The sequence below is a fragment of the Lagenorhynchus albirostris genome, chromosome 10, assembly GCF_949774975.1.
Source record: "Lagenorhynchus albirostris chromosome 10, mLagAlb1.1, whole genome shotgun sequence".
Lineage (NCBI taxonomy): Eukaryota > Metazoa > Chordata > Mammalia > Artiodactyla > Delphinidae > Lagenorhynchus > Lagenorhynchus albirostris.
Genome location: NC_083104.1, coordinates 72,250,532 through 72,273,873, shown reverse-complemented (window position 1 = coordinate 72,273,873; position 23,342 = coordinate 72,250,532). Strand labels below are relative to the sequence as shown.

General features: G+C 40.7%; 1 protein-coding gene and 1 non-coding gene across 10 annotated transcripts in view; one reads left to right on the top strand and one right to left on the bottom strand.

Moving 5' to 3' along the window:
- XPO5 (exportin 5) overlaps positions 1–23,342 on the top strand; it is a 48,546-nt gene that overhangs the window by 12,670 nt on the left and 12,534 nt on the right. For all 9 annotated transcript variants that reach the window (XR_009542959.1, XR_009542960.1, XR_009542961.1 and 6 more), the window contains 12 exons: positions 606–689; positions 1,306–1,431; positions 2,334–2,424; positions 4,074–4,202; positions 5,758–5,876; positions 6,956–7,111; positions 8,329–8,370; positions 8,695–8,784; positions 9,556–9,755; positions 10,567–10,666; positions 11,526–11,707; positions 21,447–21,547. Coding sequence is in view for 5 of the 9 variants with exons in the window: in XM_060162983.1 (XP_060018966.1) it covers positions 606–689; positions 1,306–1,431; positions 2,334–2,424; positions 4,074–4,202; positions 5,758–5,876; positions 6,956–7,111; positions 8,329–8,370; positions 8,695–8,784; positions 9,556–9,755; positions 10,567–10,666; positions 11,526–11,707; positions 21,447–21,547 (1,420 nt within the window). In the remaining 4 variants the exon portion in view is untranslated. The remainder of the gene's footprint in view (positions 1–605; positions 690–1,305; positions 1,432–2,333; positions 2,425–4,073; positions 4,203–5,757; positions 5,877–6,955; positions 7,112–8,328; positions 8,371–8,694; positions 8,785–9,555; positions 9,756–10,566; positions 10,667–11,525; positions 11,708–21,446; positions 21,548–23,342) is intronic.
- TRNAD-GUC (transfer RNA aspartic acid (anticodon GUC)) lies at positions 5,156–5,227 on the bottom strand. Its single transcript has one exon. It is a non-coding gene; the product is annotated as a tRNA-Asp (tRNA).

Below are 23,342 nucleotides of genomic sequence, written 5' to 3'. Positions count from 1 at the left end.
AAAACTTCAGTCTGCCGAGTGCATTACCCTTTAAAGTCCTATTAGGTCATGAAACATTATGGATTTGAATAAAGAACACTTTTCCCAAATCTAAAGGATGTATTATTAGATCATAAAAGAAAACTTTAGTCTGATTGACCTGGAATTAACTGTCTTTAGGGAAATGTTTAATACTCAGTCTTATGTGTTAAAAGGATATTGGTACAGACATTTGCGCTTGATGTTATGCCTTTTTGTGGTGGCTTGAATGGCTAGAGAGGATGGAACTTCAGACATAAGATGTGTACCGTCAAGTGGTTATTTACTAGGTTAGGTCACAGAGATGTGATTAGAGTAGATCTGAAAAAATATACGGATTTCTGAAATCAATACTCTTGTTTTACTATTTGACCACAGAATAGGTTTTAATGATGATGGTTAGGGAGGTAAAACAGCTTTCCTGTGTTTTAGCCCTTGAAAGGATGCCTTCCTTAGGCCACAAGGAAGTATAAAGTCCTTTCAAACCTGAAATTTTTGAGGGTATAAGTTGTCAGTATTTGTTACTCCACTCTCTACCCTGACCTCCCCATCAACATCGTTAATGTAGTGGTCTTTTTGTCCTATAGGGTGTGGATTCTGATGTAGAAACACCAGCAAACTTTGGAAAATACCTGGAATCTTTTCTGGCTTTCACAACTCATCCAAGTCAGGTAAACTTTATGGAGGTGACTTCTCAAAATTTTAGTTAGGTAAATTAAAATCAAGCGCTATGACCTGAAGTAATTAGCAGCTGAAGTATAAAATGTGACTCTTAAGATCCTAGGGAATAACTGTAGTAGTATTTCATTAAGAAAATTGCTGAATCTTCTTCCTGAGCTAAGCATTACAGTCTAGGTGAGCAGTTACCCCTCAGGTAGTGTCATTCTCATAAGGCTTAATCAGATATGAGGTATGTCCCAGGTGATTTACCACTAAAGACGTTTTAAATACGAAGTCTGATTAATTGTGTTATTATAAAATTAATTTTATCCAGTCCAAGATTTTCCTTGTAATATCATCCTGAGGTTCCTATATCATTTCTTGCAGAAAACAGAAAGTGGTAGAATTCAGCTCATACTCCGGGAATTGCACGTGACCCAGTCTGTCTTATTAACGTACGGTCCATAGTGAGCAGTCATTACTGCTGTACTACAGTATGGGCAGTTTCAAAGTATTACAGATATTTATTTCCATGGAAAAATATAGTGGATAATTGCTGAGCTAAGTAATAGTCTTGGTATATAAAACCCAAATCCTTAAACTGAGTTTTTTCTTTTTTCCCTTTAGTTTTTGCGCTCTTCAACTCAGATGACTTGGGGAGCCCTCTTCCGGCATGAGATCCTATCCCGTGACCCTTTGCTATTAGCAATAATACCAAAATATCTTCGTGCTTCTATGACTAACTTGGTCAAGGTATGCAGTGGGAATGTAAAACGTGGAATGTCGGGGAATACACATCATAAGACTTAGATGGCATCATTGACAGCCCTGTCTTGGTCACTCAGATCCTTTCCTTGGGCATATTAGTCTTTTATTCCTCAAGAAGAAATATCTACTCTTTCATATTTTGGAGCACTTATATGCCAAGCATTGGGCTAAGTGCTAGGAAAAAGAGTGATAGGATGAGAGCAGTGACCATGACCATACAATATGATCATTGCTTTTCAGAGGTTAAAAATAGAAAGGATGGTGGAGTCAGGGAGATTCCAAGAGGAAGTAATGTCTGACTTTCTGAAGGCCAAGTGAGGGTCAGGAAGGTGAATGAGAAGGGGAGAATGGAAGCAGATTGCTCATTACCTCAATAGAGAGTTGCTTATGAACACTGAGATCTGTTCAAGGCTCTTGCAGCTGACAGACGCTTCATCTTGATTTGTAAAGTCAGAGAATGGGACCCATTCAAGGGTCCCCTTATTTCCTCAAGGAATTCACCTAGCACGTTGCACACCATCCTCTAGTTCTCTGCCGTCATGGTCCAGTACTTTTTGAATGAAACATAAAAAGTTACGTGCTTATTTCCAGGGTTCAGCATTTAAGAAGACAAATTGTTTCAATTCTTTTACTTATTGCAAGCTGTATCAGCACTTTGTTTTGGGACATCTTTATAATCAAAGACCTTAAACTAATTCCAGAATTTAATTTTTCCTGAGGAACCTGGAAGAGAGTATCAAATAAAAAACGTTCTCTTTCTACCACTCCCAGGATTATTCCTGCTGGAAGCAAATTGTAGACTTAGGGGTAGACCAGAAGCAGTTATTTATCATCATATATCTCATGAAAACCCTCACCCCCTACCCCAATTATGTTTCTCTTTCCAGATGGGCTTTCCTTCTAAAACAGACAGCCCTAGCTGTGAATACTCTCGATTTGATTTTGATAGCGACGAGGACTTCAATGCTTTCTTCAACTGTGAGTGAATTGGCCTGGAATTTCTTCCAGTCTCAGAATGGCATCTAGTGTTATGAGTCATGGTGCATGGCCCTTCAGGTTCTGTATTAAAGAGCCCCAAGTCTGGACAGCAGCCTGTTTAATCTCCATTTGCACATTGCAGAGAGTGCTGGGATTGTACTTATTCCACGCATTGTTTTATCTCTTACATACACACCCCCACAAACATATACACACATACACCGCCTTTGGACATTGAAGTTTAGAGATAGTAACTTAAGGTAAGGCACTCTCATTTTTTTTTATATTCATATATTAGAATTAAATACCATCTTACATTATGGGTCTTTTTTCTAAAAAAGAGAGGAAAACCCCACTATTCCTAATTCTGTTCTGGGTTTTCTGTAACTTGGTCCCCCCCCCTTTTTTAATAACAACTTTATTGATGTAATTTCTTTGTCATACAGTTCATTCATTTATAGCATATAATACAGTGGGGTTTTTTTGTATTTTCAGAGTTGTACAACCACAACCACAGTCAATGTTAGGATATCTTCATGACCCCAAGAAACCCTGTAACCATTAGCAGCATCTCCCAATCCCCTTATCCCTCTCAGCCCTGGAAAAGCACTAATCTACTTTCTATTTCTATCTTTCACCTATTCCGAACATTTCATATAAATGGAATCATACAGTGTGTTGTCTTTGGTAACTGCCTTCTTTTTCTTAGCGTAGTGTTTTAAAAATTCATCCATGTTGTAGTATGTATCAGTACTTCATTTCTTTTTATTGCCAATAATACTTCATTGTATGGATATACCACATTTTATTCATCTGTTGATAAGTTGATAAATACTTGAGTTGTTTCCACATCTTGACTATTAAGAATAATGCTATTATAACATTTGGGTACAAGATTTTTTGTTATTTTTTAAAAATAAATTTATTTACTTATTATTTATTTTGGCTGTGTTGGGTCTTTGTTTCTGTTCACGGGCTTTCTCTAGTTGCAGCAAGCGGGGGCTACTCTTCATTGTGGTATGCGGGCTTCTCATTGCGGTGGCTTCTTTTGTTGTGGAGCGCAGGCTTCAGTAGTTGTGGCTCACGGGCTGTAGAGTGCAGGCTCAGTAGGTGTGGTGCACGGGCTTAGCTGCTCCGCAGCACGTGGGATCTTCCCGGAGCAGGGCTCGAACCCATGTCCCCTGCATCGGCAGGCGGACTCTCAACCACTGCGCCACCAGGGAAGCCCAGTACAAGTTTTTGAGTGGACATATGTTTTTATTTTTCTTGCGCATATGCCTAGGAAGAGAATTACTAGATCATATGGTAATTCCATGTTTAATGTTTTGAGGAGCTGCCAGACCATTTTCTTCAGCAGCCATACCATTTTACATCTGTACCAACCTGATCTCCTCTTAATTCCAACAGAAAGGGGAGACCACTTTTGGTTTGCCGCTTATAGCATCTAGCTGGTATGGTGGCTTCTTAGAATTTAGTTTTGAAAATTGCTAGATTTGTTAACAAAGCTTTACTGAACATTTGTTAGACTCAGAGCATAAGTCTGCAAAACAAAATCTCTTGAATGTTTTCCTCCTGGGATGGATAAATGAATAAACATTAACTAAGTATCTGTTATATGCAGTTATTGATTCATGTCTTTCTCTTGGCAGCCTCTCGGGCTCAACAAGGAGAAGTAATGAGGTTAGCATGTCGCTTGGATCCCAAGACTAGCTTCCAGATGGCTGGGGAGTGGCTAAAGTATCAACTCTCAACTTCTGTTGATACTGGATCCATGAACTGTAAGACTTCTTTTGTTCTTTTTCCAACTGAACATTAGTGAAGTATTTCTATGTATCAAAACTGTACATAGAAATAAACCTCTGAGCCACATTTCAAAACAGTATGCTAATAGTGTTCAAAAACAGCTTTGCTCACTGCCCCGTTCCATCCTAGAGAGTGAGCCTTTTCATTTGCACATACAGGCAGAGAAAGCAGATATAATACCAGATTTTAACTGTTTAAATTAGGGTAAAACCATGACCCTATCGGTTTTGCCTTAATTTTTCTTTCCTAACAGAGTCAACAATTGTTTATTGTTGATTTTATTACTTCACCTCAGGCAGCATCTAACAAACATGTCTAGACCTAACTTTTTAAAGCTTTTCAACCAAGTTCTTGCATGGCATTTCTCTTAAACTCGGAAAAAATGACTTGTTAGTCGGGCACAACAAGCAGTGCAGGGGTTTCCCGTATCGCTCAGCCCCCTCAGAGCCTTTGGGAAATGCCACTTTATTTAAAATCAAAATAACCCCCCTCTACCCAAAAGCATAAGCTAGGTAACTTCTCAGTGCTCTGTATCTTCTGTCTGTCATCTTATTAACACAGGCAGTGGGTGAGAGGATTGTAAGGAAAGGGTGTAAGTCACTGCTTTGGAAAAAGTCCACACTATGGTCAGTTACCAAGTACACTAGTTACTTGACATTCATGGGATTTAACATTCAGTTTTATGTGTTCACAGTTGACTGTAAAGGTCCCTGGTATCTAGTAACTTGAATGTTTGCAGAGGCCCAAATATGTTGTACCAAGATGAAGCTAGTAAATGTGGGCACTGTATGGAAGCAAGAAAAGTAATTTGTAATTCGTTTCGCGGGGGCCTTGCTGTCTAAGTGACACGCTTTGATGATACTTGTGGGGCTTTTTCTTTTCTTTGTTTTCATATTTTGGTCGTGCCATGTGGCTTGCGGGATCTCAGTTCCCTGACCAGGGATCGAACCTGGGTCATGGCAGTGACAGCACCAAATCCTAACCACTAGGCCACCAGGGAACTTGATGATACTTGTGAACTTGGAGGGTGGCACAGTTCTCCGCACAGGGCCCTTGCAGTTGTCATGAGGCTACTGGGTGTGAACAGCATTTTGTATCTTACAGCAATTCCTTGTTGGAAAGATTCTTTATGGTCTTAGATATCATAATTATTTAGATTCCCATGGACAGATTATGAAAGGGGGGGGAAATTAATTAATATTTCTCAATTGGCCAGGCACTGGTTTTGATGCTTACATGTATATTCTCATTCAGTACTTAAACTGGCTTTACAGACAAGGCTCACAAAGGTGAATTTAGACAGTTTGTTTTTAGAGGTAGAGGCAGGATAGGGATCCCTTTCTGCTTCCTTTTCTTTTCCCAGGCTGAGAAGGGTTAGATTACCTTCTTCCTTCAACTGTGAAATTACCTAGTGGTTTCTACAGCCCCGTGGTCTCTGTGTCTTCTGTGATCCTACAGTGTTTATAAGTGCATGCGTGCGTGCGTGCGTGTGTGTGTGTGTGTGTGTTTTAAAACCCTGTTCCCCTGCAGCTGGAACTGGAGAAGGCAGCCTCTGCTCCATCTTCTCACCTTCATTTGTGCAGTGGGAAGCCATGACCTTTTTTTTGGAAAGTGTGATCAACCAGATGTTTCGAACATTAGATAAAGAAGTAAGTAATTGTTTATTGTGCTGATTGCATAATAATTTTGATCTTTTTAAAATTATTCATTTATTTATTTGGTTGCGCCAGGTCTTAGTTGCAGCAGGCAGGCTCCATAGTTGCGGCTCGCCGGTTTCTTAGTTGTGGCATGCGAACTCTTGGTAGCAGCATGCATCTGGGATCTAGTTCCCTGAACAGGGATCGAACCTGGGCCCCCTGCATTGGGAGCGCAGAGTCTTAACCACTGCGCCACCAGGGAAGTCCCCAATTTTGATCTTCTTAAAATTGGCAGTGGAATAGGAAAATATGTGGGTGTGCATCTTACAGAAGAGGAAACTGAGATTCAGAGAGGGTAAATAACATGCTCAAGGTCAAATAGCTAATAATTAGAGCTGGGACCCAAATTAGGTCTCTGACTTTAAGCCCCGCGGTGTTTAGTATTCGTTTTAGGGGATAATAAGATGAGCCTGATAGTACAGTGAACCACAGGTAGGGTAACTATTATAGGGAGGACAGTGATGGAAGCCTTGAATTGGAAAATCTAAGAGATACCTGCCAATTGATGGCAAATTGACCAGAATATTCATGATGGCTGATCTGTGTCCCTCTTTCCTGAATAATCTGATTAAACCAGATAACAGCATATACTATATTAACTATGTTAATTAGATTAAAAACAATTGGATCACTTATTTTGGGGTAATTCATCTTAACTCATTCTAGGTTAGTTGTAGAAAGAATCGAAGTCCCTTGAAGATAAGTGGAATACAGTGCTTTTTCTCATAAATGGCTTATTAACAAATTAGATCTTAGGATCATTAACTTCATCTGTTTTTATATTCACTTCAGTTTGAAATGATGGCATTCTGAGTTTGTTCAATTTCTAGTCGTAGGTAATGCTACATCCCTAATAATGGCAGCATCATTTGTGAAAAATTTTAATAACATGGGGTAATGCTTAGAATTTTAAGGGTTAAGAAGCACTATATAAAACCATATGTGACAACCATATTTATATAGAGCGTGAAGGAAATTTAGCAAAAGTGGTTTTCAGTTATGTCAACCTCCTTTTCATGTCTGTATCACAGGAAATTCCTATTAATGATGGAGTAGAGCTATTGCAGATGGTCCTGAACTTTGACACCAAGGATCCCCTCATCCTGTCCTGTGTCCTCACTAATGTCTCAGCACTCTTTCCATTTGTCACCTACAGACCAGAGTTCCTGCCCCAGGTCTTCTCTAAGGTAAACTCCCTCTCCTTTGTAAACTTCATTTTGGCATTTCTAAGCTAATTATTTTTTGTAACTGTTCTTGTAAGTATATGAGACAAGCTAATAAACAGTTCTTTATTCATTTATCAGATATTTACTCAGTACTTAATGTGGAGCAGGCACCATGCTAGCAGGAATGCCTTGTCCTTTACCACCTCTCTGTTTGGGGAGAAAGGCACATAGACAGATGCGGTACCTACGTGGCATTGCAGTTAGTAGACATGTACACTGAGATGGAAAAGAGTACCTGAAGGAGGAGGTATCAATGTGTGCTGTCAGGTTGGGAGGTGATTTGTAAGAGGAAAGGTTTTGGAGTCCAGTTGAGGTGACTAGTGAGAGGTGAAGCACCACCTGAGTGAGAATATTGGACCAGGAGGAGGGAAGGAGTAAGGCAGAGAAGGGGTGAGTTCTGTTTTGCAGGACTAGGTTTAAAGTATACATATAATATCTCAGTGGAGACATCTCATGCTAAACTGGCTCTTTGAGGTTAAAGGTCTAGATTCAGAAAATTATGAGATAAAATTAAGGCATCGCCATCATAGAAATGCCCATAGTAGAGGTGAAGCCCTAGCAAAAAGGAGTTTTATGTAGAGTTGGACATGCAGCTCAAGCAGAGAAGCCCGACAGTCACCATAATTGAGGAAGAAGCCCTCAAAGAACAAAAAAAGGGATGGCCAGAGAGATGGAGAAAATGTTGTGTTACAAAGTCCAGGAGAACTTCAAAAATGTGGACTCATCTGTTGCCACAGAAATTCTTTAAGAATTGGAGAGTGTCCATTGGGTTCCTCTAGACCTTTGTCAGCGTGTTATTCCATCATAGTGGCTAGGGCAGCAGTCACATTGCATTGGGTTAAGGAGTAAGTGGGAAGTTATGAAATGGAATCAGGGAGAGTAGGCCACTCAACTTTTAACAAAAAGTGGGGAGATGTGACCATGGCTGAGTTCTTGGGTGATAGCCTAGGTTGTTCTGGGATTCTGTGGCCTTTATCTTCGTAAAGTGTTTGCTGGTAAAATTGTGAATCTCAAGCCTCTTGCGGAGTTATCTGAGAAAATGAACATCTGAAACTTCGTAATGCCAGTTGAAAACCCTTTTGTTACCGTATTGTTTGCACTTTAGGGACTTTGTTAGAAACTTTGTAAAATACTTTATGCATTTGGTACTGATGAGTGACCTTTTTTCTTCCCCTTAGCTATTTTCATCTGTCACTTTTGAAACTGTTGAGGAAAGTAAGGTAAGATCATTAATTCAACCTACCAATTCTAACTTCTTAAGAACAAAAATGTGAATACCCAACACTTAGTGTAGATTTTTCTAATACGCAAACGGGGTTAATAAAGGCAGGAGATAGTCATATGATGGGCTGTTTTGCACTAGAGATACTCTAGGACAAACAGTAAACATGTGGATTCTTGCTAACTATAAATATCACTTGATTATACTCCCCTAGCTGTGAAAATTGTGAATTTACCTCTGAAGGAGATATTTACATGATTCTCTGCAGCATCTGTTAGTTATATTAAAAGTAGCTTTAAGTTTATCGAATATCTCTTCCCAGGCACCCAGGACCCGGGCGGTGAGGAATGTGAGGAGACATGCTTGTTCCTCCATCATCAAGATGTGTCGTGACTACCCCCAGCTCGTGCTGGTAAGCCCTGGACTCTGTTCAAGTAGCCACTGAGACATGCCGAGTTTGGGTACATTTCTCTATAAATCCACACCTAATTATACCTCACATAAGGTTGGTCTTCCCCAACTCCAGAGTTACTCAGTGAAGTTTAGAAATGCAAATATATTGCCTCAGAATGAATTGTTCTCTTCCACATGGATGACCACGTTTTCCCTGTCAGTGTACACCTCTTTACCGTGCTATGTGTGATGTTCTTAACCACCACTGCCAAGTGATGTGCCTAGTCTTGAGAGAAGCCAGGTGCAAACCCCAACCTTTTTTGGAGGGTTTCTCTAAGAAGTTTAGCACTACTCCAGATAACAAATTAACCAAAGATTTCTTCTCTGAATACACAGCAGTTATTTGTGTGTGTCTGTCTGTCTCTCTCCCCCTCTCCCTCCTTCTCTCTCTCTCTCTCTCTATAAAATATATATACGTAAGTATATATGTATAGAAAACAAACTGATCTTTGTCCATGAAGATACTGTAAAAGTTGATATAGAAATAAAAGACAGATGGTTTTCACAGTTGGAGAGTCGGAAAGCGCAGTTACCCAAATACTCAAACCTAAATTGCCTTGCCTGTTCAGCCACAAGAAGAGTGTTGTAATTAAATTATTAAGTGACAGTCCTATTGGCCTGACTGTCCTGGAAGTGTCTTCATCCTCTTTTTTACCTTCCTTGAGTAACCCACCACGCCTTGAAACTCAGACTTTCACCACCTCTGGGTTTTTTTCTTTGTGAAATGCAGCCCAATTTTGACATGCTGTATAACCATGTGAAGCAGCTCCTCTCCAATGAGCTGCTCCTGACACAGATGGAGAAGTGTGCCCTCATGGAAGCCCTGGTTCTCATTAGTAACCAGTTCAAGAACTACGAGCGTCAGAAGGTGTTTCTGGAGGAGCTGATGGCACCCGTGGCCAGCATCTGGCTTTCTGAAGACATGCACAGGTAGGGGAGATCCTCTGCCCTTGACCTTGACTGCACTTGAGTACCCATTCTCTTCTAAGACTATGTCCGGGGTCGGGGTGTAAGGATATCGAGGTGTAGTGGCACTATCAGTGATAGCTGAAGGCCTCTAAAGCAGGGGTCCCCACCCCCCCGGGCCACAGACCGGTACTGGTCTGCTGCCTGTTAGCAACTGGGCTGCACAGCAGGAGGTGAGCAGCAGAGGAGAGCTTTGTCACCGCTCCCCATTGCTCGCATTACCGCCTGAACCATCCCCCATACACCCCCGACCCCGGGTCTGTGGAAAAATTGTCTTCCACGAAACCAGTCCCTGTGGTGCCAAAGAGGTGGCACCGCTGCTCTAAAAGCAGTCTTGTAAGTGAAGTGCTGAAAACATCACCTTGCTCTGCAGAGGCGTAGGAACAGAGATGAAATGACTAAGATGGATAGTGTGGGTTGGAACGCCACAGAGTGAGGTCTGCTGTGGTGTCTAGTTGCAGCTTCAGCACATATAAAGAAGTGAGAACAGCCAGTAGGGCCGTACAGAGTAGGAGCTGCACAGACACCCCTCTGTGCCCACATAGCCTTCTCAAGCTCGTACCCTTTTTGATTCTTAAAGTGTCACTAATAACATTTAGAAGTGGGAAGATAAGTTAATAAATCTTCATATGACAGCTGACAATTTGATTAGATTCCTCTCACTGTAACAACTGCTCTTTGGGGGTCAAATAATCACAGCTTATTAGCTCTTGAGGAAGAAACTATCCTTGCTTAAAATCATGCTGTAACTTGTCTTTCCCCCACCAACCTTTAGAGTGCTGTCAGATGTTGATGCTTTTATTGCCTATGTGGGTGCAGATCGGACAAGCTGTGACCCAGGCCTGGAGGATCCCTGTGGCTTAAACCGTGCACGAGTGAGTAAGCCTTTCCTGGGATAGGGAAGGTGTGTAGGCCACAGGTAGGAGTAGGGTGTTGTCATTTGTCCAGGTTCTTGTAGACTTATGTTTTTTTGTATACGAGCAAGAAATCTGGGAGTCTCCACTTCCGTTAGTGTCTCCTTTCTTTTCTTCTTTAGTCTTAAATTCTTGAGTTAGTTCTCACAGCAGAGCAGGTGGTCTTTTCTATGAAATCATTATTTTGGCTTTAAGGATCTGTAAATAGTTTGGAGGACTGAAGGTGTAATGAGGAAGTAGGTCAGAACTTGGTCAGCAGGGTGGGTTCTCCCTGCCTTTGCTCTCTGGGAAGTAAAGTCCTAAATGGTGGCCTAACTTGCAAACCTGAGATTTTCCAGTTCTCTGCTTGCTATTCAAATAAGCATTGTTCCTGGCTCCATAACGGCAAAAGTCTTATTAATTAACCTGGCAAGTAGTCAATTGGTAGAAAGTACTATGAGTGAGGATTAGGGCAAACTCTTTGAAGGCCCAAACTGGAGGATGCAAGGCCAACTCAAAAACAAGATGAAATGTTGGCAGGGTGAATACTGTTTTGAAGTATGTCCAAGCCACCTTCTAATTGGGGTCCTGTAAGCCTCTGGAAGGATATCCTCATGAAAGGGAAGCTTTTAGAGCCTACCACTGGTCCTGAAGATGGCATTGAAAGGATCCCTTTTGGACTTGACCTTAAAGGAAGGGACAGGGATGGGGGTGGGGGGGGCATCTTTTCCTTTTGTCCAACTTCTATGTCACCTTTGCCATAATCTTGCAAATATCTAATAGCACTTTTGTCTTTTCTTCCCCTTTTATATTTACCTTTCATTTTTATGTTTTTCTGTAGATGAGCTTTTGTGTGTATAGCATTCTGGGTGTTGTGAAACGAACTTGCTGGCCCACTGACCTAGAAGAGGCCAAAGCTGGGGGATTTGTGGTGGGTTATACACCCCCTGGAAATCCAATCTTCCGTAACCCCTGCACAGAACAGATTCTGAAACTTCTTGACAATTTGCTTGCCCTTATAAGGTGAGTCAGAATAATGGTTTTTCTCTGTTGTATTTTTGCCTTAAAAATCTCAAAAGCTTAATCTGTTTATACTTCTTCAGATCATATGGTGGTAAATAAGAGATTAGGTCTTGTTTCGTTCTAGAGGGACTCTCCTTTTTAAAAGTAACATGGACTCTCACTTTTTTTGTTATTGTTGTCGTTATAATTTTATTTATTTTTGGCTGCGTTGGGTCTTCGTTTCTGTGCGCGGGCTTTCTCTAGTTGTGGCAAGCGGGGGCTACTCTTCGTTGCGGTGCGCAGGCTTCTCATTGCGGTGGCTTCCTGTTGCAGAGCATGGGCTCTAGGTGCACAGGCTACAGTAGTTGTGGCTCACAGACTCTAGAGCACGGGCTCAGTAGTTGTGGCACATCGGCTTAGTTGCTCCACGGTATGTGGAATATTCCCAGACCAGGGCTCAAACCCGAGCCAATGTCCCCTGCATTGGCAGGCGGATTCTTAACCACTGTGCCACCAGGGAAGCACCGGCTCTCACTTTTATAAGTCTTGCATCCCAAGTGAACACGTGGGGGCTAATCTCAAAATGGCTTTTCTCATTTTGAGCCTCCTCTGTGTTCTTTTACTTCTTTATACTTCATTTCTACTTTTTATTTTGTTTCATTTGGTCTAAAGTTTTGCCACTAAAGGAATTGTTCATTGGGAGCAGGGCAGTTGCTTTCTGTAGTGGTGCTTCTCTGGGTCAGGTATTCAGACGAGCTAATCTGAATTTATTGGTAGTGACTGTGTTCTCAAATGGACCAAACATCCAGTGGCTGAACATGCCAAAGGAAGGCATGATACGTGCTGCACATCAGAGTCCTAGGTTTTTACTTCTCAAAGCTGAGTCCTCAGACCAGCAGCATCAGCAGTCACCTGAGAGCTTGTTTAAAATGCAGTATTAGGGCTTCACCCCAGACATACTAAATCAGAATCTGCATTTTAACAAGATCCCCAGGTTGTTTGTGTGCACATTAAAGGTTCAGAACCACTGTTATAAATCACATGAGCTAATATAATCAAGCGGAAGTAGGCCAAGTCTAGGCTTGTTGGTTACTCAGTATATGTTTGGTGATTCAGGGATAGATGCTGTCTACAGTGGAAGAAAGCCTTTGGAGAGAATCAGTTTTTTACTGGCCAAAGCAAAATTTGATTGCTTTTTACATCTCCTAGTGTTTCTGAGTTCAGGTTAGAGCTCTGTTCCACTGTTTTTTGGCCTCTTACCCAGGGTGTTAGAGCGGAGTCTCAACTGAGTAAACCAAATTTACTCAACATAAGTAAATCAAATTGCTCATGTCTCAGGGATGCTCTGCTGACAACAGACACCCTGGACCATATGCTTAAGAATCCAAGGTTTTAAGTTAATGTTGACCAAATTGGAGGGCTGGAGTGTCTGAACAAGTTGTCATTGTGGACATGTCTATGGAAATAGACAATACTTTGCTCTGATTTCAAAAGGAGGAAAAAGATTTCAAAAAGAAGTATGGGTTACATGTTGAGAGGGTAGTAAAATATTTAGTCAAGGAAAAGTTTGTCTCCACATTGATGTTTTTAAGACTAAAATGATCTTCTGTAGTTTAGAGAAATGTGAAAGTGATGAAGTCAGATAGCAACAGACTCACTGACTTTTTAGGCCTGTGGCCAGAGTCCCTGTGGTGGGAACCTAGACCTGGAAACAAGGTTCATCCCTGGTTAGGTGAGGAGACAAGAGATTGTCATCTTGATATTTTCCTAAGAGTACAACACTTTTGGAAAATCCCAGAGTCAATCGAAAGGTATTTTGAAAAATGCTGACCATAGTTAATGGAGTAGTTAGATTCCCTGAGTAGTGTGCAGCTGGAGCTGTTAGAGTTTTGTCTGGTTTTCGTAGTAAGTTTTATCTTGAAGTATAACGTTAAGGGTACAAATATACATAAGAAAAGGACACAAATTGTGAGTGCAGGTAGATGAATTTTGACAAAGTGGACACCTCCATGTAATCAGCATCCAGGTCAAGAAACGACCTTGCCAGCACGTCTTTTCAGTCCTGCGCGCCCCCCAAGGGTAACCACTATTCTAACTTACCTTCCCAGCACCTCTTTTCAGTCCTGCGCACCCCTCAGGGGTAACCACTCTTCTAACTTTAACATTTTGCCTGGTTTTTTGAGCTTTAATAAATGGGGTCAAAAGCATGCACTCTTCTGTGCCTTGGCTTCTCTTGTGTAATATTATGTTTGTGAGCTCATCCGTGTTATTGCATGTAGTTGTGGCTTGTTCATTCTCATTGGTGGGATGGTATTCCATTGTGTGAGTATGCTGTAACTCATTTATCCATTTAGTGTTGATGGACTTTTGGTAGTTTCCAGCATTTTTTTTATCACTACGAGTGCTGCTGTTAACATTCTTACAAATGTTTTTTGGTATATGCATAATTTCTGTTGGGTAGGAGCAGAATGCTACATGTAGGAGTAGAATTCCTGTTTATAAGGTATGCATATTTTCAGTTTTCATAGATAGAATCAAATAGTTTTCTAAAGTGGTGTACTAGTTTACATTCCTACCAGTTTGTGTATTAACTCCTTGTTATAAAACTCCTGTTTTAACTCCTTGTCAAACAAAGTCTGATAATCGAAGGTGTTAGAGCTGTACTGTCTAGTATGGCAGCCACTAGCCACATGTGGCTGGCTACTGAGCGCTTGAAATATGGCTAGTCTGAATTGAGATCAACTGTAGGTGTAAAACACACACTATATTTTGAAAACTTAGTACAAAAAATGTAAAAATATCTCTAATTTTTATATTGCTAACATATTGAAATGATTTTTTGATGTGTTGGGTTAAATAAAAAGATAATTTAACCTGTTTCTTTTCACTTTTTAAGTTTGGCTGCTTAGAAAATTTTAAATGGCTTATGTGGCTTACATTTTATTTCTATTGCACGGTGTGTTCTTAGTGGGTTGGGTGGAAGATAGTTGTGGGGAGCAGAATTCTCTGGTTCTCAGAAGGTTCATTATTATCATTCATTATCTGTTTAGAATAACACCTTTTCTGTTAACTTAAAGTTTGTTACATTGTTTCCAGATATCTTCTATATGTTTTATTGAAATCTTTGTATGTGGGAAGTCTTGTTTAGCATAGCGATTATACTTTTTTTTTTTGGTTTGATATATGTATATATTGTGAAATGATTACCACAGTAGGTTTAGTTAACACCCATCAGGTCACATAGTTACACATATTTTTTCTTGTGATGAGAACTTTTAAGATCTCTCTTAGCAACTTTCAAATACACAATACAGTATTAACTATAGTCAGTGTGTTGTATATATTACATCTCCAGAACTTACTTACCTTTTTAACTGAAGTCTGTACCTTTGACCACCTTCGCCCATTTCCCCCACCCCCATCTCCCTCCTCGGGCAACCATCAAACTGTTCTGTTTCTATGAGTTTGTTTTTTTTGATTCAACGTACAAGTAAGATCATACTGTATTTGTCTTTCAGTGTCTGATGTGTTTCACTTAGCATAATGCCCTCAAGGTCCATCACATTATCACAAATAGCAAGATTTTCTCCTCTGTTATGGCTGAATAATATATACCTGTGTGTATGGCAATTACACTCTTAGTTGGTGATACTAAGAATATTTCAGATAGGTACAGACTGCAGAACTTAAAACTTTTATCACTTGATTGTCTTTTTCTTTGCCAAAGCAATAACTAGTTCCTCTTAATGTGGAATCATAGTGCTCTAACTTGCAAGTGTGTCAGGAAAGGTGATATTTCAGGAACCTGAATGTTACTAGGGCTTGTAGGACTCCCTGGAGCCATAGATACGAGAGCAGTATGTACTGAGTCCTCCTTGCATTACTTGTGAGTTACAGGTGCAGCCACCATGGTGCCACCTCCTTGGCGAAGGGGAGGAGGAGGAGAGGAGACTATACAGAATACAAGATTTTGTTGTACCATCAGGGACATTTGACATATGATGTGTTATATTTTTTAAATTATATCTTGGGATCACAGTCACACTTAATTAAAGAATAAAAATAAAAAACATCTCATCTGTTCCCCATCAAATTTAAGACTATGAATTTCTTTTCAAGAAGAACTGATTTGGGGTTTCCCTGATGATGCAGTGGATAAGAATCTGCCTGCCAGTGCAGAGGACACGGGTTCGATCCCTGGTCCGGGAAGATCCCACATGCCGCGGAGCAACTAAGCCCGTGCACCACAACTACTGAGCCTGAGCTCTAGAGCCCGTGAGCCACAACTACTGAAGCCTGCGTGCCTAGAGCCCGTGCTGCACAACAAGAGAGGCCACTGCAGTGAGAAGCCCGCTCACCGCAATGAAGAGTAGCCCCTGCTCGCAGCAACTAGACGAATCCTGCGTGCAGCAACAAAGACCCAACACAGCCAGTAAATAAATAAATAAATAAATAGGGAAAAAGCTCTATTTTTAAAAAAAAGGACTGATTTTATCAGAGATCATTTCATAGTATTAGACATCTTCCCAAACAACCAAGAAAAACTTAATTCAGAAACTAAAAAGTTGGCAAATTGCAGTTTTTAAAAGTAAGTGGCACCACTTACCAACCCTTGAGCTCCACACAGCAGGAGGTAAGGGCTAAGGTAGAGTTATGGATAGCCTCACAGAATACAAGCAGATTGAATCCAACAGCATGTTATAAGGATTATACACTATGACCAAGTGGGATTTATCTCAAGGATATAACAGTGGTTCAACATACAAAAATAAATCAGCATAGTACACTGTATTAACAGAACAAAGGAAAAAAACCCACTTGATCATCTTAATTGACACAGAAAAAGCATTTGACAGAATCCAGCACCCTCTCATGATAAAAACACTCAGCAAACTAGGACTAGAAGGGAGTTCAAAAACTACTCCTGCTAATAAATAAATTCAACGAAGTTATAGGATACAAGATCATCATATAAAAATCAGTTGTGTTCTTATACACCAGCAATGAATGATCCCAAAAGGAAATTAAGAAAATAATTCCATATACAATAGCATTCAAAAGAATAAAGTACCCAGGAATAAATTTAACCAAGGATATGAAAGACTTATACACTGAAAACTAAAAAACACTCTGGAATTAAAGATGACCTAAATGAAAAGGCATCCTGTATTCATGAATTGAAAGACTTACGTTCGTTAAGATGGAAACATTACTCAAAGCAATCTACAGATTGAATGCAGCCCCTGTTAAAATTCCAACAGTGGGGATTCCCTAGTGGTCCAGTGGTTAGGATTCCAAGCGTTTCCACTGCAGGGGGCACAGGTTCAATCCATGGTCAGGGAACTAAGATCCCTCATGCTGTGCAGCATGGCAGATACATACATACATACGTACATACATTTAAAAAAAACAATTTCCAACAGTTTTTTTTGCACAAAGCTTATCCTCAGATTCATATGGAATTGCAAGGGGCCCCTAAACAGTCTTGAAAAAGAAAGTTGGGAGACTCAAACTTCTCCTTTTCAAAACTTACTGCAAAGCTACAGAAATCAAAATAGTTTGGTACTGAGAAGGATAGACATATAGAAAAAGATAATCTAATCAAAATAGGCAAAAGGCTTAAATAGATATACAAATGGCCAACAAGGCCATGAAAAGATGCTCAACATCTATAGTCATTAGGGAAATGCAAATCAAAACCATAATGAGATACCACTTCATACCCAATAGGATGGTTACAATAAAAAATGTTGAGATAGCTTCAAGATGGCAGAGGAGTAAGATGTGGAGATCGCCTTCCTCCCCACAAATATATAAAAAATACATCGACATGAGGAACAGCTCCTACGGAACACCTACTGAACACTAGCAGAAGACCTCAGACTTTCCAAAAGGCAAGAAACTCCCCACGTACCTGACCATGTGGGTAACAGGGTCTTGGTGCTCTGGCCAGGTGTCAGGCCTGAGTCTCTGAGGTGGGAGAGCTGAGTTCAGGACATTGGTCCACCAGAGACCTCCCGGCCCCATGTAATATTAAACGGCAAAAGCTCTCTCAGAGATCTCCATCTAAACGCGAAGACCCAGCTCCACTCAACGACCAGCAAGCTACAGTGCTGGACACCTTATGCCAAACAACTAGCAAGACAGGAACACCACCCCACCCATTAGCAGAGAGGCTACCTAAAATCGTAAGTTCACAGCACCCCAAAATACACCACCAAATGTGGTCCTGCCCAGCAGAAAGACAAGATCCAGCCTCATCCACCAGAAAATAGGCACCAGTCCCCTCCACCAGGAACCCTACACAACCCACTGAACCAACCTTAGCCACTGGGGGCAGACACCAAAAACAACGGGAACTACGAACCTGCAGCCTGCAAAAGGGAGACCCCAAACACAGTAAGTTAAGCAAAATGAGAAGACAGAGAAATATACAGCAGATGAAGGAGCAAGGTAAAAACGCACCAGGCCAAACAAGTGAAGAGGAAATAGGCAGTCTACCTGAAAAAGAATTCAGAGTAATAAGTAAAGATGATCCAAAATCTTGGAAATAGAATGGAGAAAATACAAGAAACGTTTAACAAGGACCTAGAAGAAGTAAAGAGCAAACAAACAATGATGAACAACACAGTAAATGAAATACAAAATTCTCTAGAAGGAATCAATAGAATAACTGAGGCAGAAGAACGGATAAGTGACCTGGAAGATAAAATAGTGGAAATAACTACCACAGGGCAGAATTAAGAAAAAAGAATGAAAAGAATTGAGGGCAGTCTCAGAGACCTCTGGGACAACATTAAACGCACCAACATTTGAATTATAGGGGTCCCAGAAGAAGAAGAGGAAAAAAAAAGGGACTGAGAAAATATTTGAGGAAGTTGTAGTTGAAAACTTGCTACCAGAAAATTACTAGAGCTAATCAATGGATTGGGTGAAGTAGCAGGGTATAAAATTAATGCACAGAAATCTCTTGCATTCCTATACACTAATGATGAAAAATCTGAAGGAGAAATTAAGGAAACACTCACATTTACCATTGCAACAAAAAGAGTAAAATACCTAGGAATAAACCTACCTAAGGAGACAAAAGACCTGTATGCAGAAAACTATAAGACACTATAAAACTCTTAGAGGAAAACATAGGCAGAACACTCTGTGACATACATCACAGCAAGATCCTTTTTGACCCACCTCCTAGAGAAATGGAAATAAAAACAAAAAGAAACAAGTGGGACCTAATGAAATCTAAAAGCTTTTGCACAGCAAAGGAAACCATAAACGAGACAAAAAGACAACCCTCAGAATGGGAGAAAGTATTTTCAAACAAAGCAACTGACAAAGGATTAATCTCCAAAATATACAGGCAAGTCATGCAGCTTAATATCAAAAAAACAAAGAATCCAAAAATGGGCAGAAGACCTAAATAAGACATTTCTCCAAAGAAGATATACAGATTGCCAACAAACACATGAAAGGATGGTCAACATTACTATTCATTAGAGAAATGCAAATCAAAACTACAATGAGGTATCACCTCACACCGGTCAGAATGGCCATCATCAAAAAATCTACAAACAATAAATGCTGGAGAGGGTGTGGAGAAAAGGAAACCCTCTTGCACTGTTGGTGAGAATGTAAATTGATACAGCCACTATGGAGAACAGTGTGGAGGTTCCTTAAAAAACTAAAAATAGAACTACTGTATGACCCAGCAATCCCACTACTGGGCATATACCCTGAGAAAACCATAATTCAAAAAGAGTCATGTACCACAATGTTCATTGCAGCTCTATTTACAATAGCCAAGACATGGAAGCAACCTAAATGTCCATCGACAGATGAATGGATAAAGAAGATGTGGCACGAATATACAATGGAATATTACTCAGCCATAAAATGAAATGGAGTTACTTGTAGTGAGGTGAATGGACCTAGAGTCTGTCATACAGAGTGAAGTAAGTCAGAAAGAGAAAAACAAATACCATATGCTAACACATATATATGGAATCTAAAAAAAAAAAAAGTGGTTCTGATGAACCTAGGGGCAGGACAGGAATAAAGACACAGAGGTAGAGAATGGACTTGAGGACATGGGGAAGGGAAAGGGTAAACTGGGATTAAGTGAGAGAGTGGCATGGACATATATACACTACCAAATGTAAAATAGATAGCTAGTGGGAAGCAGCCACATAGCACAGGGAGATCAGCTCGGTGCTTTGTGTCCACCTAGAGGGGTGGGATAGGGAGGGTGGGAGGGAGACGCAAGAGGGAGGAGTTATGGGGATGTATGTATAACTGATTCACTTTGTTATACAACAGAAACTAACACAATATTGTAAAGCAGTTATACTCCAATAAAGATGTTAAAAAAGATTATACATTAAAAAAATAATGTTGAAAAAAGAAAGTAATAGGTGTTAGCAAGGGTGTGGAGAAATTGGAACTCTTGTACACTGTTGGTAGGAATGTAAAATGGTACAGCCACTCTGGAAAACAGTTTGGCAGTTCCTCAAAAAATTAAAAATAGTGGGAATTCCCTGGTGGTCCAGTGGTTAGGACTCCGTGCTTCCACTGCAGGGGGCCCGGATTCTATCCCTGGTTGAGGAGCTAAGATCCTGCACGCCGTGCAGCACGGCCAAAAGCATAAAAATAAATTTAAAAATTAAAAGTAGAATTACCATGTTAAGCAGCAAGTCCAGCTTGAGGTATATACTCAAAAGAATTGAAAGTGGGTCTTAAAGAGGTATTTATACACCTGTGTTCATGGCAGCATTACTCACAATAGCTAAAACGTGGAAGCAACCAGTGTCCATCAGTGGATGAATGGATAAGCAAAATGTGGTCTATACAAACAGTGGAATATCATTCAGCCTTAAAAAGGAAGGAATTTCTGCAACATACTACAACATGGGTGAACCCTGACTATGCTAAGTGGAATAAGCCAGTCATAAAAAGGCAGCTTAAACGTGGGTACTAATGAATGCACATGGTTAGACTTAAAAAACATTATTGAGGGTTTTTAAAAAATAAGCATGGTCTAAAATGATCTTTTCATTGTTCATCTTAAATATTAAACTTGCTGGTCCATGTTCTGTAATTTTCTATACATTTGAAATGTTTTATAGTTAACTTTTAAAAGAGAAATAGGTAGTTATACCCTCTGGCTATAGATTGTTCTGTGGTGCCATTGCTGTGGAAGGCAGGTAGATCAGGTCTGTAGTCTTACAAAGGTAAGTCATTTTGGTGGGGAAGAGATGCTCATGCTGGGAATTGCAAATGTGCCTCTAGGAGACTAAACAGCTGCCAGAGCATTGTTGGGTCCATGCTCTTGATTCAGAGACAAAACATACTGAAAATGGGGGCATGTTACTACCTGCTGTGTGTTCCTGCCTGTGAACCATGATGCCTCTGACATTTCATCCTCTATCACGGGCAGTCAGAAAACTGGGAGTGCCTTGGCATTGTCTCAGGTTTGAAAGAATTTTGCTTTCCAGCTTTAGACTGTGATGTTGTCCGGCTCTCTCAGAATTCAGTTCTTGTGGTTGATTGCTATTAGGTGTTGTATACTGTACAAATAAACTTAATAGCATCAAGTCTATCCCCTCCTCCAGGGAAACGTTTAAATTCCCCTGCCAAGAGTAGTGTTGACAGAGAGGTATCTATGTGGAAATGTAGTATCACTGAATTACAAGATGGAAACCCACTCTTTCCTTCTCCAGCAGACTAAGAAAAGTTCACATAGCATTCCTATTTTTTTCAGAACTCACAATACTTTATATGCACCAGAAATGCTAGCCAAAATGGCAGAACCTTTTACGAGGGTTCTAGATATGCTTGAAGTGGAAAAATCTGCTATTTTAGGTAAGAAATGTAACCTTTTTTTTTCTTGAAGTTTTCTATACCTTTGTATGCCTTTATATTTCTATACCTTACCTCTAATGCAGCTTCAGTGTGCCTTGTGTCACCTTCTCCTCACCTGGCACTACCTTGACCACCTGTTTGTTCAGAAATGCATGTATGGAGTTCCTACAGGCTCTCTAGGAACAAGTTTGTTTACTTCATTATCTTATCATGCAGAGAAGGTCTTCAGAAGCACACACATCCCATGTTAACCCACTCCTTCACTTCAGCTGCCAGCTGGTAGTATGTGTTAGAGCCTTTAGATTATAAATAAACCATGCTTTTTGACCTGAAGGATATTAGCGTACTTTCCTGCCTTTTGTGTATGGGGGGGAAAGTATTCAAACAATTAAGCTTAAATAGGTTTAATCAGTAAAATATTATGTATGTTATCACTTTTTTAAGGAATAGTTTCTGAGCCAAGTTTCCCAGTTTTTACCTTGATCAGAATGTTGCTTTAACTCATTTCTCCCATTAGCAAATAACTTCACGATCATAACTGTGATAGGTGCTGTGAAGGCAAGTGACTGTGGGAGTGTTTATTGGGAGACCTGACCCAGTCTTGGAGTGGAGTCACAAGACTGCCTCCCAGTGGAGACTTGAAGGATGAACAGGGACCAGCCAGGCTGGGGGCAAAAGGAGATGCTGAGCATTCTAGGCAGACAGAATGGCAGGTGCAAGATTCCGAGGCATGCAGCAAAGAGCTTGATATGTCCAGGGAATAGGAAGGTGACTTGTGTGGCTGGAACACAGAGGGCAAGGCAGTTGGTTAGAAGTTAGAGCTAGAGGACTTCCCTGGTGGTGCAGCGGTTAAGAATCCGCCTGCCAATGCAGGGGACACAGGTTCGAGCCCTGGTCTGGGAAGATCCCACATGCCGCAGAGCAACGAAGCCCATGCACCACAACTACTGAGCCTGCACAGCACAACTACTGAGGCTGCGTGCCACAACAACTGAAGCCCGCACACCTAGAGCCTGTGCTCTACAACAAGAGAAGCCACAGCAACAAGAAGCCCGCGCACCACAAAGAGCAGCACCCGCTCACTGCAACTAGAGAAAGCCCGCGCGCAGCAACGAAGACCCAGCGCAGCCAAAAATAAAAAATAAATAAGTAAATAAATTTATTAAAAAAAAAAAAAAAAGAAGAAGAAGTTAGAGCTAGAGACACCAGAGATGTCTAAACCTTGTGCCTATCTCTGGAGCTTCAGGCTGGCTTACCATCACAACCCTGACAGTGTGTTTTTGCCCCGGCTGTCACCTCTGCCTGGGCCTGGCCATGGTTAAGCAATCTAGTGAGCATGCCTCAGCTATGACTTAATGAAAAGAAGACTGTTAGCTTGTCTTTCCAGGGCCCGTGGCCATCTCTCTTGGCCTAAATGGTCCTGGGCCATTTCCTTTGGCACCACTACACTTAAGCTGCCTTTTGGAGACACCAGTAAAAATGAAACGTCCAAAAAATGTCTTGTTATTAATATAAAAATTAGGTGTTGCTTCACCACCTGTTACCCTCCTGCCCCCCTTCAGTTATTCGTATTAAGCCAGGAACTGTTGCTATAGAAATGTATGACCAACCAAAATATACTAGAATGGACAAACAGTTCCTTCTGGCAGCTTCCGACCAGGAGCAAGATTGGAAACAAAATTGCCTCTGATTCGAAGTATAGATCTTTTAAGGCAATTGTTATACTGAGATAAGTGGGTTTCATTTTTATCTGCTATACACCTTGGGCTTTTGCATAAAATTTTGCTTGAAAAAG